The 15,739-nt window shown below is 47.2% G+C and overlaps 1 protein-coding gene across 1 annotated transcript in view; it reads right to left on the reverse strand.

The window, feature by feature from the left end:
* SCN8A (sodium voltage-gated channel alpha subunit 8) overlaps window positions 1-15,739 on the reverse strand; it is a 181,112-nt gene that overhangs the window by 10,061 nt on the left and 155,312 nt on the right. Inside the window, exons 23-24 of the mRNA XM_088465943.1 lie at window positions 13,786-13,923; window positions 342-446 (exon numbers count right to left, since the gene is read on the reverse strand). Coding sequence (XP_088322069.1) covers window positions 342-446; window positions 13,786-13,923 — 243 coding nt within the window. The remainder of the gene's footprint in view (window positions 1-341; window positions 447-13,785; window positions 13,924-15,739) is intronic.

Genomic DNA, 15,739 nt, shown 5'->3' on the forward strand with positions numbered 1-15,739 from the left:
AATTCTATATAGTTTAAACTATAAATTATGCTTCACTGTTATAATAGTTATAAATGCTGATTCCTGAAACTAGCCTCAATACAGATAGGTAAAAATAGTGTGTACGTCTGCTTTGCCTGCCTGCAATATTGGATATGGGAATATATTTCGTGTGTGGTGACAATAGGCAAGAAAAATCGAAAGCTGGGCAGCGATGGTAGTTGCTTCAAGCAATGTCTAAACACCAGGAAACAAAATAATGATGTACTATTATTCATATTATACATGTAAATGTGCTGAGTGCAAAGTAAGAAAAACCCCATGAATACAACATTTTATATTTTACTTTGTTCCATCCTTACCAATGGCCTGGGGATGGGCTTCTGTGGCTTCTTTGAGCCCAACTTCTTCATAGCATTGTAGTACTTTTTCTGCTCTTCCGTCATGAAGATGTCCTGACCTCCAAAGTAAAGGGGAAAACAGTGATCTGGTTACAATCTGTATCAGTTGGGGAACTGAAGGCGTTTCCCTGTGTATGTCTCACCATTGTTCTGTCCTCGGCACAGAATAACATCCTACTGTTTGCATATTTCACATTTCATATCCCTTATTGCACATTGGGCCTAATTCAGACCCGCTCGCGAGCGAAGGACGCTCGCAAGCGGGTCGATGGTGCCCTAATACGCATGCGCACGACGGAGGGAGCTCCGTCGTGCGCATGCGCGAGACCCGGCGAGCGACGAGGAATCCGTTGCTCGGGGTCTCGCACCAAAGGTGCTGTCAATGGTGAGTGACAGCACGCCCCCTTTGGTGGGCGTGCCGGGGGCGTGGCTGCCAGACGGAGGCGTTCCCATGGGAACGCCTGCCGTCTGGGGCCGGCCCCACTGACATCACTAGTGATGTCAGTGGGAGTGATAGAGCCAATATCACTCAGGGCTTGCGGCAGCGAGACCCTACCGCAGGGTCTCGTCGCAAGCCTGATGATAGCTATAGCTGTGGGTGGTAACCCACAGCTATGCGAGCGTCCAAGAGGCCGCTCCATTTTTAGGGAGGAGGTCCCTGATTCAGAGCGAGCGCTCTGGTCAGAGCGTTCGGCTCTGAATCAGGCCCATTGTCCCAGATCTCATCTGCAGTGCTGGATTATGATCGGACATTTTGGACTCAATCCTGGGTGCAGGACAGGAGGTGGCCTAGTCCTTTCCTCATTCAAACTCATTGGAGCAAGTATGATCAACAAGAGATACAGGGGGAGATATATCAAGCCTCCAAAAGAGTGGAGAAGTTGAGAAGCTGATTGGTTGCTATTGGAAACATATCTACTTGTCCTATTCTCCTCTCTTTAGAATACTTGATACATCTCCACCAAAGTGAGCTTGGTGTCATGGGTTTGATGTGTACCCCCAACAAACCTGGGAGTTGTTTTGCTTCTTTAAAACAACTTTGAGCATGAAGCTTGTGGTGTATATTACTAATTGGTTTTGTGGATATTAGAGAACTAAGAGCATTCAAGTATATGACCAGCTTGAGAACCACAACATTTAGGAGCAATGCTAATAATAATGTGTTGCTCAGCAGTGCTTCCAGCACAAGAAACCAATAAGTCTGTCTAAATGTGAGAAACAAGACCACTGTTCCCAGTAAGCCAAGATATCTAGGGATGAGGTTATTTTTCTTTTTACAAGTTTACATGTAAAAGACCCATTGCCTTTTTTCCCAGGTAACACCCCTGACTAGCTATAATCATAGACTATATTGACTCTCTAGTAAAGTGTACCGAATACAACCTAAAACAAGTTAAAATACTCTATCTTGTTGGTTCATGGACGAGGCTCTGCATGGGAGTAAAAGGTGCAGCCTGTCTAACCATGCGTGGTTAACTTACATATGGGGGGGAATGTAATAGAGTGCGAGTTTGCTCAGAGTTTCAACTCAGCTAGACTCGCTGCGCGAATGCATAGGAACTCGCCGCATGTAATAGGCTGCATAGGAACTCGCCGCATGTAATAGGCTGCATAAGAACTCGCCGCATGTAATAGGCTGCATAGGAACTCGCCGCATGCAATAGGCTGCATAGGAACTCGTCGCATGTAATAGGCTGGTTACGTAACTCGCTCGGTGATGTCAAGCGGGTCGGCTTCTCCTGGGGCCAGCAACAAACCTGTCAATCCAACGGCAAGTATTATAACATGCGGCGTATTTACTATTAAACCATTGTAGATATTGGTCTAGCAAAGTTGTGGGAGTTTCACATCATTATCCCTATATAAGCATAAATTCTGCATTCTTTTTCTCTGAAAGGCTTTGGGAAAGAGGTGGAGAGTGTAGAAGAGAGTGGAGTATAGTGTTTGGGGTGTCATGAGTTATATAATTGATACCTGAGTGAACTGTCTTTGTGGATTTGCGTGTCTTGTTTTTTCTTTATATTGATTTATTTATCTTTTGGTCCTTGTCTATTATCTGTTTGTTTGTCTGTCCTGTGGTATTTGTTAGTGAGAGGTGTGTAACTGGTATGTGGTAGTATATGTTTCTTCTGTGTTTCATTTTGCTGTGTTCAGTGTTGTGTGTTACTTGTATGTTGGTGGATAGCATCTGGGAGGAGGATTATGGGAAAGGTTAGCAGTTAGGAGGAGGTGGTTGTTATGGTCCCCAATGAGTTAGTGAAGGAGGACGAGGGTGCTGTGTGTGCTCCAGGTAAAGCTAAAACTGGGCGCAATGTGAGCTTTACCTATCAGGAGAACTGTGCAATGGTAGATGCGATTGTGCAAGTCTTTGAACGCCAGTTAGAGAGGGAGGAACATTGCACCTCCTTGCTCCGCAAAAAGCTTTTTGGCAATCTGTGTGTGATGCAGTTAATGCCATTGGCACAGCAAAACAGAACATGAAAAACTGCCACTAATGGTTCTCTGATGTTAAAAGGGCTCTGAAAGTGAAGCTCATAGAGGAGTTGAATGTGGCCAGATAAATTGGAGGTGCGTGGACTTGACCAACTACAAGGAGAAACTGCGTCAATTCATTCCTCCTGAGATACTCCCAGGACAGCATGTGGAGGACACCGATCGCCCACCCTCCCAAACCCAGGCTGATGAGTATATTTTGTTTTTTTTGTATATCTTTTGGTGCATATTGGATTGATTGTAATGAAAATATATTGGTTATCCAAAAAATGTCAATACTGTTCTTTCTAAATATAAAATCATGGGACGATGTTGTCATCACACAGTGAACTACATGAATTAAACTTGTCTACTTCCCCTAATCGAGGATGACAAACAGGCTGGCCAGTGTTTTTGTTTTTATTAAAAAAAACACACAATTAAACAATGTGGTCAAGGTACAAAATCCTTTTTTTCTGTGTAAAAGAGTCTTATTATGTAAATGTCATTTTTTGAAACATTTATTTCAAAACGGTATTTCTAATATTACTGTATGTAAAAACTACAAGTGCCACACTGCATGATATATTAAACTAAAAGTGGATTGGGTATGAGATCCCAATGGTTGGGATGCCACTGGTCAGAATACCGACACCCATAAGGAAAGCAAGTAAGTCTAACCTTACCCATACCCCTAACCCTCCCTCCCCAGTGCCTAACAATAACCTCCCCCCCTAGTGCCTAAACCTAACCTCCCCGCACACTAAACCTAACACTCCCTCCCTGGTGCCTAAACCTAACTTCCCCCTCCCCGCACCCTAAACTTAATCCCCCCCCCCCCTAGTGCCACACATTAACCCTCCCCCTAATGCCCGATACTTACCTTCGGGATGCCGGTGGTCGGGATTCTGGTGCTGGATCCTGACGCTGCCGGGATTTTGGCGCCGATATTTCGGCCGTCGACATCCTGCACGCTGGGATGCTGACTACATCCCATAAAAGTATGTAAATAAATGGCCCATTGCATGGCCCAGCCCATTATGTGATGGTATATGTGATATCTATTTTTAATGTAAAGACCGCTTCCACAATGAATTGTGTCAAAATGTCAGTAGCTAATCTACTTTGCACATTGTATGTTTGGGGAAATCTGATTATTTACTGAGCAACTCATAACTCTTTTCAGGACCATCTCATGCAAGGCCGCTCCCAACATCTTAGGCTGACACTAATGATCTGTGGGAGAGTCTCATAATTTTGACCGTGATCCAGTCAACAGAGACAGCAGGGCCTGGCGACAGCCCACCACAAGAGGACACTATTCAGGCCCAGGAGCAAATATCAGACCAACTCATTACAAGCCTGCCATCTGTGGAATCGATGTCCCAGTCCCTCGAAGAGTTCCGCAAAATGCAAATTAATTTTATGGACAAACAGTGTGCAGAACAGAGGGCTCCACAAACTGGCACGTGCAAATGCTGCAGCACAAGTCTCAAGAATCTGGACGGCCACATCTATTGACAGTCGCTTATCGGATATAAACCATCAGGGAGCAGACCCAGGCATTATTGCTGCTTCATAGTGAGCCTCTGGTGCAGCTAGAAACTCTTCCAGCTCCATCCACCTCAACAGCAAGTAGCCAACTACTACGCCCACTACTTCTACTCCCACCAGACCACTGAGGTGGAGTGTCTGCACAAGTGGAGGGCTGACAAAAGTGTAGGCAGGGCTAAAGACTTGGATACCCACACCCCCGAAAAATAATCGCACCCACAATTATTTATTGTTATTTTGTCTTATTTTGTTGAATTCAGTAAAGTTTGGTGATTTTTCAATTATTTTGTGCTTCTGAACTCTCTTTCCAGCAACTTACACAAGTACATATCTGAAACATTACCACATTAAGTCACAAGGATAAGATGGCAGTGGTTGGGATATATGGTTTATGCCAAAATGGGACCTATGACAGTTTTAAATTGTTAATTATTACATAAATGTGTTACCACACTTTTTACATCACAATTTCAAACAACTTACCAAATTTTGGAGTTTGTCCAGAGTTGCATTTCACAGTCATGACTACAGCCACACAGAAGTGTAATGGGCTCAGGCCAGCTTTATATAGTGTTTAGATGTGTTCTAAGGACCATGTCAGGTACGGCGTAGGATTGACCGTTACTCACCTCAGTGCCGGCTTACCCTGATATCTAGAGTGGTCAGACGCCAGGTGTGGTGGCGAGTGACGCACTGAGGATTATACCTGGGGTCTGCTAGGGCATCCATGTGCTCGCTCCTTGATGTGGTTTCTGCGGTTACCATCATGGACGCAGCCATAACAGTCTGTTTTCACCTGACTAACCCTTTACCCAATGGTAGCGTTGGTTGCAGTCAGCTGACATTATCCTCCAATGGATGCTACCTTAGGGTATATAACCGGGCTGTGCACAACAGTAAGTTGCCTGTACAACGTCGTTACTTCCAGTGTTAACTTGCTGTTGCAGCGTTCCAGGTTCCAAGCTCCGTTCCTTCTAGTGACTTGTTCCTAGTGTTTTCCACGTTGTGTGTACTCAGAACATCATCTTCTGTGCTAGCTCCGCAGCTGAATCCTCAGTGTGTGTAATGAGTCCAATATCTTTCTCCTGTGCTTTCCCTGTGGTAGTGTTCCACTGACCAAAGGGCCGCGACCTGCCTAGTGGGTGCAGTTTAAGAACAAATCTCGCTTAGAGGTGTCACTGGTGAACACCTCCCAGTAGGTTAGACTCTTGCCAACATCCGGTACTGGTGGATGAGGAAGACACTAATCCAGGCCCCTCGCCTCCTGTTCTCTCCTCAACCTGGGTCCACGTCTTCTAAACTTGTGACGGAGAATCATCTTAGAGCGTGACAGGCCACATATGTGTGAAATTAGGCTTCAGATGCGGATTCCCATTAAACTCGCTGGCCTAAGGGCCATCTATTCTTTGGCGAGTTTTTCCTGCGAGTTTCAGCGAGTTTGCAATTCGTTCCTTATTACATCCGGGGAGTCAGCATGTTTTCACAGTGTTACAAGTCTCCAGCTCGCCCTTGTTACTTACTCGTGCTCCAGACGTCTCTCCTCCAGGTCGCCAGTCACACTCCCAGAATCCTGCTCCTGGACAACAAACACGCCGTACTGGGACAGCATCTCCAGTTGCTAGGAGATTGGAATGCCGGTCTTCGGCACGTGATACTGGATGACGTTTCTTCCTCACCTGTAGATTCCATCCTTTCTTAAGCCTGTTGGTTCAACGGCTTAGGAAGCGGCTATAGCGTGTTTGGACGTGTCTTTCCAGTTCCTGCAAGTCTATATCCTGCTCGTCTGTGCCTGTTCTGCTTAGTTCTAATACTCTTATTCCACACTCTCACTCCATTGTAGAGTGTTCATGCTTGTGCTGCCTGCGGTGCTCCTGGTTGTGCTGTACCTGCGGCCTCACCGCTCATTGTTGTCAGTTATACCAGCTCAGCCTGTTACCATCTCTCAAAGCCGCATCCCGGCTGTCTAGCCGCACCTCGGCCCACAAGGCCGCACCTCACTCTGTTACCATCTCGGTTTTCAAAGCTGCATCCCGGCTGTCTAGCCGCACCTCGGCCCACTAGGCCACATCTAAGTCTGTTACCATCTCGGCTGTCTAGCTGCACCTCGGCCCACAAGGCCACACCTCAGTCTGTTACCATCTTGGCTCTCAAAGCCACACCCCGGCTATCAGCCACACCTCGGCCCACATGGCTGCACCTCAGTCTGTTACAATCTTGGCTCTCAAAGCTACTCCCCAGCTATCTAGCCACACCTAGTCCCACAAGACCGCATCTCAGCCTGTTGCCATCTCGGCTCTCAAAGCCACACCCCAGCTGTCCAGCCCCACCTCGGCCCACAAGGTCGCATCTTAGCCTGTTGCCACCTCGGCTCTCAAAGCCATATCTCCATCAGTCGCATAACATCTAGTGGCCCAACGTTACCCTTGCAAGCCTCTGCTATCTCGAGTTAAGTGCAGGCGGCCACCTAAGTATCTGTGAATGTATCCAGTTCTATGGGAACAGCGGGTGGCTGTTATTGGTAAAGACCTCGTCTGAGTGATTCTAGAGGTCTTGCACGGTGAGTCCTTGATGACCGTAACATTATAGCCGGCCAATACAGCGCGACAGACATGGATCCAAGTCTTAATCCTGCTCAAGTTTTTGCTACACAGATTCAAGCCATTACCCAGAAAGTACAAGAATTGTCTTTACAAGAGGAGGATGATCGCTCATCATCTGCACAAGCCACTGCTAAAGAACCTAAAGTCAATCTTCTGGATTGGTACTCAGAGAATCGTAAAACATTCCTTAATTTCAGAGAAGGTTGGAAATTGTACTTTAAACTATGGCCTATATCCAATCGAGTACTGAAACTCAGCGTGTAAGTGTAGTCATCTCTCTGATTCAAGGTGATCCTCATACTTGGGCCTTTGGTATACCTTCAACCCATTCAGCTCTGCAGTCAGTCGATGCCTTGTTTAATGCTTTAGGACTCCTTTATGACGACCCTGATAGAGCAGCTTCTGCTGAGGCTAATTTACGGCCCTTAAACAGGGGTGGAAAGCAGCTGAATACTTTTGCACTGAAATGGAACGACCTGGCTCTTCGCAGTCAATTTTGTCTCTGTCTCTCTGATCAGATTACAGATATCTTGGTCCAACAGCCTAGACCTTAGACGATCAGGTCAGATCAACAAATGGGGTTCGAATTGTAGGTCAAGGTGCCTTTCTTTTCCAGTACGGGCTGTTCAACTTCCCCCACCAACAGCTTCTCCAGAATTTCCTGTTCCTTATCATGAATTCCTCAATGTCTTTTACAAAAAGAAAGCCGACACACTTCTTCCGCACAGGCCTTATGACTGCGCTATTAATTTAGTGCCGGGTGCCAAGCTACCTAAAGGTGGACTTTATGCCCACTCAGTTCCAGAGAGTAAGCTCTGGACGATTACATCCAGGAAGCGTTGGCCAAAGGTTTCATTTGCCCCTCTAAGTTACCAGTTGGCGCAGGGTTCTTTTTTGTTGAGAAGAAGGATGGGTCGCTGCGACCTTGTATTAATTTCTGGGGTCTCAATCAAATCACCATCAAAAATTCCTATCCGTTACCATTAATATCGGTTCTCTTCGATCAGTTAGGGATTCAACCATTTTGTCCAAAATAGACCTCTGGGACGCCTACAACCTAATCCTTATTAGAAAGGGTGATGAGCGGAAGACAGCATTCAATATCCATTCAGGGCATTACGAGAATTTGGTAATGGACTTGCCAACGCCCCTGCCGTCTTTTTCATAACTTATGTCCTCCGCAAGTTTCTGGGCAAGTTTTTGTAGTCTAACTTGATGATATATTGATCTATTCCCAGTCACTGGATCAACATCGTCATCATGTCAAGTTGGTACTGCAGAAACTGCGTGAGAACCATCTATACGCAAAACTCGAGAAATGTGAATTCAAAGTCGAAAAAAATATCCTTTCTGGGCTATATCATAACCTCCAGTGGATCCTAGCAAAATGAGGGCAGTTTTGGATTGGGTTCGTCCAACCACTCTTAAGGTGATCCAAAGATTCCTCGGATTCGCAAATTATTATTGAAGGTTCGTCAAGTCTTTCTCCACTATAGTGGAGTTAACCAAGAAAGGGTCAGAGTTGGCAAATTGACCTGCGCAGGTTATTCAGGCCTTTACTGACCTAAAGATGGCTTTCAACCGTGTCCCTGTCCTTCGTCAACCGAATACTGAACTTCCATTTATTGTAGAGGTGGACGCTTCTGAGGTCGGAGTCAGAGCCATATTTACTCAGAGGGATCCCCCTGTGCCTTTTTCTCTCGGAAATTCGCCTCTGCAGAAAGAAACTATGATGTCAGCAATCGGGAGTTACTGGCCATTAAATGGGCTTTAAGGATTAGAGCCATTGGATGGAGTGGGCCAAACATCAGATTGTTGTCTTGACTGACCACAAGAATTTGTTATATATCGAGACTAAAAATAGGCTGAATTCCAGGCAGGCTCGCTGGGCATTATTTTTTACACGTTTTAATTATATTATTTCCTTCAAGCCCGGCTCCAAGAACATTAAAGGTGATGCCCTCTCTCAAAGTTTTCTTCCTATCCAGAAATCTACATGTACCCATTATTCCTAGCTTTTAGATTCATATGGCTTTAACCTGCGATTCGACCGACACTCTTCAGTCTTTCAATCTGCAGCCCCACCTGAAAACCTCTAGGACTGTTTGTTCCGGAAAGACTAAGAAGTCAAGTTTTGGCAGACTTTCATTCCAGCAGAGCAGCAGGTCATCTGGGTATCTCCAAGACTCTGGATTTGCTTTGCTTTTATGGTGGCCATCGTCATCTCAGGATGTCCGTGAGTTAGTTCTGGCCTATGACATCTGTGCCAGGAACAAGACTCCTTGGGTTGCTACTTCTGGCTCCTTCTGGCCTACTTCTGCCGCTCTCCATACCTTCTAAACCCTGGACCCATATTGCTATGGATTTCGTGGTGGATCTTCCTCCTTCTTCACGATGTACGGTCATCTGGACTGTGGTGGATCCATTCAGTAAAATGGCACATTTTAATCCTCTAACTAAACTCCCCACTGCTAAGGAATTGTCCTCTCTATCATATTTTTCGACTGCATGGGTATCCGCGGGAAATTGTTTCAGACCGAGGGACACAGTTCATTGCTCTTCTGGAAAGACTTCTATTCTTCTTTAGGGTCAGCCATTTACATTTGGCTGAATTTGCATTTAATAATTCATGTCACTCTGCCTCTGCACTCTCACCTTTCTTCTGTATGACAGTATTGCATCCCAGAGCAAATTCCTTTGAACTTAATGCCAGTCATCCATCATCTCCATCTTCAGTCTCCCGACTCCGCTCCATCTGAAATAAGGTACACCATTGTCTCCTCAAAGCTTCCTTACGTTCCAAGACACTGGTAGACAGACATCGGAAGCCATGTCATTTCAAAGTTGGGGATTTGGTCTGGTTATCTGCTAAAAACATCAGGCTCCATCAGCCTTCGCAGAAGCTCGGTGCTAGGTATATCGGACCATTCCGGGTCATTTCCCGAGTTAATCCTGTCGCCTTCCGACTTAAACTACCTAACACACTCAAAATTAATAACACTTTTCACTGTTCCTTGCTTAAACCAGCATTCTTCTCCTCTAAGTTCAGCTCTAAACGTCCTGGAAGACCGTCTCCTGTGCTCATTCAAGGTCAACAAGAATTTGTGGTGAAGATTTTGGACATTTACACTTCCTGGTCCATTGAAAGAGTTATGGACCAGTGGAGCGTTCTTGGGTACCTGAGAGGTCTTTACATGCTCCGAAGCTAAAAGAGAGATTTTTCAAGGACTTTCCCAACAAGCCCGGTTCTAGGGGTTTCTTAACCCCTCATCAAGAGGGGGTTCTGTTACAAGTCGCCCGTGCGCCTTTTTACTTACTTGTGCTCCGGGTGTCTCTCCTCCAGGTCGCCAGTCACACTCCCGGAATCCTGCTCCTGGACAACATATACCCCGTACTGGGACGTAGGAGCTAGGAGATTAGAACGCCGGTCTACGGCACGTGATACTGGATGACGTTCTTCCGCACATGTAGATTCCATTAATCACTTGCCTCGTATCCATTGGTTCAGCACCTTTCTTAAGCCTGTTTGTTCATTGCCGGCTTGCTGGCTATAGCATGTTTGTACATGTCCTTCCGGTTCCTGCCAGTCATGGTCCTGTTCGTCTGTGCCTGTTCTGCTTAGTTCTAATACTCTTATTCTACACTCTCACTCCGTCATCTAGAGTGCTCATTTTTGTGCTGCCTGCATTGCTCCTGGTTGAGCTGTACCACCTCGGCTCTCAAAGCTGCATCTCGGCTGTCTAGCTGCACCTCTGCCCACTAGGCTGCACCTCAGCCTGATACCATCTAGGCTCTCAAAGCCGCACCTCGGCCCACAAGGCAGCACCTCACTCTGTTACCATCTCAGCTTTCAAAGCCGCATTCCGGCTGTCTAGCCGCACCTCGGCCCACTAGGCTGCATCTCAGTCTGTTACCATCTCGGCCCTCAAAGCTGCATCTCAGCTGTCTGGCTGCAGCGGCCCACAAGGCTGCACCTCAGTCTGTTGCCATATAGGCTCTCAAAGCCACATCCCAGCTTTCAGCCACACCTCGGCCCACAAGGCTGCACCTCAGTCTGTTACCATCTTGGCTCTCAAAGCCACACTCCGGCTATCAGCTACACCTCAGCCACAAGACTGCACCTCAGTCTGTTACTATCTCGGCTCTCAAAGCCGCACCCCGACTGTGTAGCCGTACCTCGGCCCACAAGGTCGCATCTTAGCCTGTTGCCACTTCGGCTCTCAAAGCCACATCCCGGCTATCAGTCGCACCTCGGCCACAAGACTGCACCTCAGTCTGTTACTATCTCGGCTCTCAAAGCTGCACCCTGTCTAGCAGCACCTCGGCCCACAAGGCCGCATCTCAGCCTTTTACCATCTCGGCTCTCAAAGCCGCACCCCGGCTGTCTAGCTGCACCTCGGCCCACAAGGTCGCACCATAGCCTGTTGCCACCTCGGCTCTTAAAGCCATATCTCCATCAGTCGCATCAGTAGCGTAACTATAAATTTTGCTTCCCCCTGCCAAAAATGTTTCTGAAGCCATGGCATTTTGGTAAAATCATTACAGGGCCATTTATATGCAATTTGGCTCCCAGTGCAAAAGTTCAAAATGTGCCCCCACCGCCCTAGGCAGTTTACAGTATTTTTCCTCCTTGTAGTAATGCCCATTACACATCATGCCGCACACCGTAATGCCCCTTACACATTATTCCACACACCGTAATGCCCATTAAACATTATGCCACACACTGTAATGCCTATTACCAAAGTGCTACTTACATATTTGCCCCCTGACACCATTTTATGCCCCTCAGTAAGGCTTCTAATTACTTTTAAATTACCTGCTCATTGTCAGGGGTCTTATACAGTGCCCCCAGTAGTGGTCCCCCTATGCAGTACCCCAGGTAGTGGTCCCCCTATGCAGTGCCCCTTACATAATGCCCCCAGTAGTAGTCCCCCTTATATAGTGCCCCAAGTCCTAACCCCCCAGCAGTTCCCCCAGTAGTAGTCACCCCAGCAGAGCCTCCAGTAGTAGTCCTCCCCCAGCAATGCCCCCAGTAGTAGTCCCCCACCTATGCACTGGCCCCAGCAGTAATCCCCACCAATGCAGTGCCCCCAGCAGTAATCCCCACCGATGCAGTGCCCTCAGTTGTAGTCCCACTAGTGCAGTGCCCCCAGTAATGGTCCCACCAGTGCAGTGCCCCCAGTAGTAGTCCCCCCCAGCAATGCCTCCAGTAGTAGTCCCCCCCAGAAATGCCTCCAGTAGTAGTCCCCCCAGCAACACCCCCAGTAGTAGCCCCCCCAGAAACGCCCCCAGGAGTAGCCCCCCCAGCAATGCCCCCAGTAGTAATCCCCCCAGCAGTGCCCTCAGTAGCAGTCCCCCCCAGCAGTGCCCTCAGTAGCCCCCCCCAGGATTGCACCCAGTAGTAGTCCTCCCAGTAGTGCCCCCAGTAGTAGTCCCCCCCAGGAATGCCCCCCAGTAGTCCAGCAGTGCCCCCAGTTGTAGTCCCCCCAACAATGCCCCCCAGTAGTAGCCCCCCAGCAGTGCCCCCAGTAGTAGTCCCACCCAGCAGTGCCCCCAGTAGTAGTCCCACCTAGCAGTGCCCCTAGTAGTAATCCCCCTCTATGCAGTATCCCCCAGTAGTGGTCCCACCAATGTGCAGTGCTCCTAGTAGTACCCCCAGCAGTGCCCTTAGTAGTAGTTCCCCCCAGCAGTGCCCTTAGTAGTAGTCCCCCCAGCAGTGCCCTTAGTAGTAGTCCTCCCCCCCAGCACTGCCCTTAGTAGCAGTAGTCCCCCCCCAGTGCCCTTAGTAGTAGTCAGTCCTCCCCCCCAGCAGTGCCCTTAGTGGTAGTCATCCCCCCCAGCAGTGCCCTTAGTGGTGGTAGTCCCCCCCCCAGTGCCCTTAGTAGTAGTCCATCCTCGCCCCCAGCAGTGCCCTTGGTGGTGGTAGTCCCCCCCCCCCAGTGCCCTTAGTAGTAGTCCGTTCTTCCCCCCAGCCAGACACACACACAAAGAAAAGAAAACTCCGCTTACCTTGATCCCCACTCCGGCATGCTCCTCCGTGCAGCGTCCTACCGGGCCGACCCGCTCTGCATGATGGGAGAGACATCATGACGTCTCTCCCATCACTCACTGCAGGTGCCGGAAGTCTGGCTCCCGCAGTGGGCGCAGCAGCCAATGAGAGTCTGACAGACTCTCATCGGCTTCTAAAACAAACATACAGCTGCCGGCGCCGGCGGCTGTGTGTTTGTTGCTAGTAGTGTAGTGCGGATGGCACTTTTGTGCCATCCACACTACCGCCCTGCCTGGGTGACTAACAGATGCTAGAGGTCCAGTAGGACCTCTAGCATATGTCTTGTCCTAGGCGGCGGACATTTTGGGAGGGCTGTTTTCTGTAGATTTCATGAGGACGGCTAGTCCGTATGGAATCTGCAGCCACCTCCGCCCACAAGCCTCCGCGCCCCCAAGCCACCGCGGGGGCGATAGTTACGCCACTGAGTCGCATAACATCTAGTGGCCCTAGGTTAACCTTGTAAGCCTCTGCTATCTCGAGTTAAGTCCAGGTGGCCACCTAAGTATCTGTGAACGTCACACAGTCTACTACATACGGTGAATCCAATCTCAACGGGTTCTCGCAGGAAACTCTGACATTTGACAAACTCGCACTCTATTACATTTACCCCGTGGTCTTCTGCTCACTTGGCTGATTACAATGTGATTTGCTCTTCCATGATCAATATGGGAAAAAATTACTTATTCAAATATACAAGCTTGCAGTTTTCAATAAATAAAGTACTTATCTTTTTCTTTTGTTGATTGAAATTATCAATGATGACACCAATGAATAAATTGAGGGTGAAGAAAGAGCCAAAGATGATAAAAATGACAAAATAAATGTACATATAGATGCTGTCTTCGTAGTGTGGCTGAGAGCCGACCTACAAAACAGAGATATTGTGTAAATATACAGCATTAAAACAGAAGCCCTAAAACACATTTAAGATACAAACGTAGATAATATTAATATAAAAATATTATAACTAATATAACAAAGTGATCCATAAAAAAGACTGCACACTTTAAGGTCCCAAAGAACGAAGGATGTTCAGTATATGGAACATTGTGACAGTACATTCAAACACACATTAAATTTATTTAAAATTTGCAATCAAACATATCATCAAAATGATAACCATGTAATATGGCTATTAGTGGAATGTATACAAGATTTTTTTATGGGTTTCGTTATGGTTTTTATGATTTGCTTTTGTTCTTTCAGTGACAAAGGGGATAAATGAAACAAAACTTCTAAAGACTGAAAACATGGACAGGTGGAGTAGTTGTCCATAGCAATAATGAGCTTCTACCTATCATTTCACATAATTTATATGATAAATTGTAGCTAGAACTGATTGGGCGCATGCGTAACTTCTCCACTCTTTAGAAGGTTTAGATACATTCCACCAAAAGTCTCAGAAAGATTGTGAATTTTTTTTGGTGAAATAAGTGATTTTCTGGATAATAGAAATTGAGTCAAATATTGCCTGAAGTGAACATATTTAGTATAAATATACCTGTGAGTTTAAAAAATCTTTGGCACAGTATGACATTCTGGGGTGGCAGTAACTGCATAAAATAAAGTGCAGGAAACCGGTCATTTTATGGGTTTTTCTTTTTTTTTCATTTTATAATGTTCTTAAAATAAAGAAGACATTTAGCCTATTTAAATATTCTTCAGAAAGGAAACCTTATCTTGAAAAAAAGTGAAGTTCATTACAGTGAGGTACTAAAGTGAGGTACACAAAGTAGTTAAATATTATTCCCAGTTTAAGCAGCATAGCAAAGTTATGAACTGTGAGCTGGTGATGATGCGGAGCCAGTGGAAAGTTGACTTTGGCCCTCATTCAGAGCCGTACGCTCTGAGCAGAGCGCACGCTCTGAATGAGGGCCGTCCTCCATAACTATGGAGCGTCCTCCTGGACGCTCGTATAGCTGTGGGTCACCACCCACAGCCTATACGAGCGTGCAGTTTGATGGCCGCGATGGTCTTGACCATCGCGACCATCGAAACTGCGAGCCGGAGCCTGCGGTTGAGGTTTTCAACCGCAAGGCCCGGAGTGATTTTGGCTCTATCAGAGCCAAAATCACTCCCACTGACATCACTAGTGATGTCAGTGGGCCGGCTTCTGACGGTAGGCGTTCCCTTAGGAACGCCCCCGTCAGGGAGGCACGCCCCCGGCACGCCCACCAAAGGGGGCGTGCTGTCAATCAACATCGATAGCACGCCCCCTTTGATCAGACACAACGAGCGAAGGAAAGTCCTTCGCTCGTCGCGTCTGGCGCATGCGCACGTCGGAGCTCCCGCCGTCGTGCGCATGCTCAGTGCAGAACATCGACCCACTTGCGAGTGGACAGCCACTCGCGAGTGGGTCTGAATCAGGCCCTTTGCTCCTAGTTTGCTCATTAATAACCCTTTCATTGCATTATCTCTATATTTTGTCTGGGTAATGCTACATAAAAAGACAGTTGGAAAGTGCTAAAGGTGATTTTTTTTTTTCTCCCTGGTGCCTAGAAACGCTGATCTTCTACTTACATGTGAGCTCCTATGAGCAGGGCCCTCCTCCCTCCTGTCTCATCATCTACAACTCTTGCTCACCAGCTCCAATCCTCCTTGGACTCTCTGAGCAGGACTCCACTTTATCTTTGTCTTTCCTTTGTATCCTCTTGCAGTGGCTCTAAACCTGTTAGTTGCTC

The sequence above is a fragment of the Taudactylus pleione genome, unplaced genomic scaffold (assembly GCF_031769625.1).
Source record: "Taudactylus pleione unplaced genomic scaffold, aTauple2 ptg000065l, whole genome shotgun sequence".
NCBI classification, from domain to species: Eukaryota; Metazoa; Chordata; class Amphibia; order Anura; family Myobatrachidae; genus Taudactylus; species Taudactylus pleione.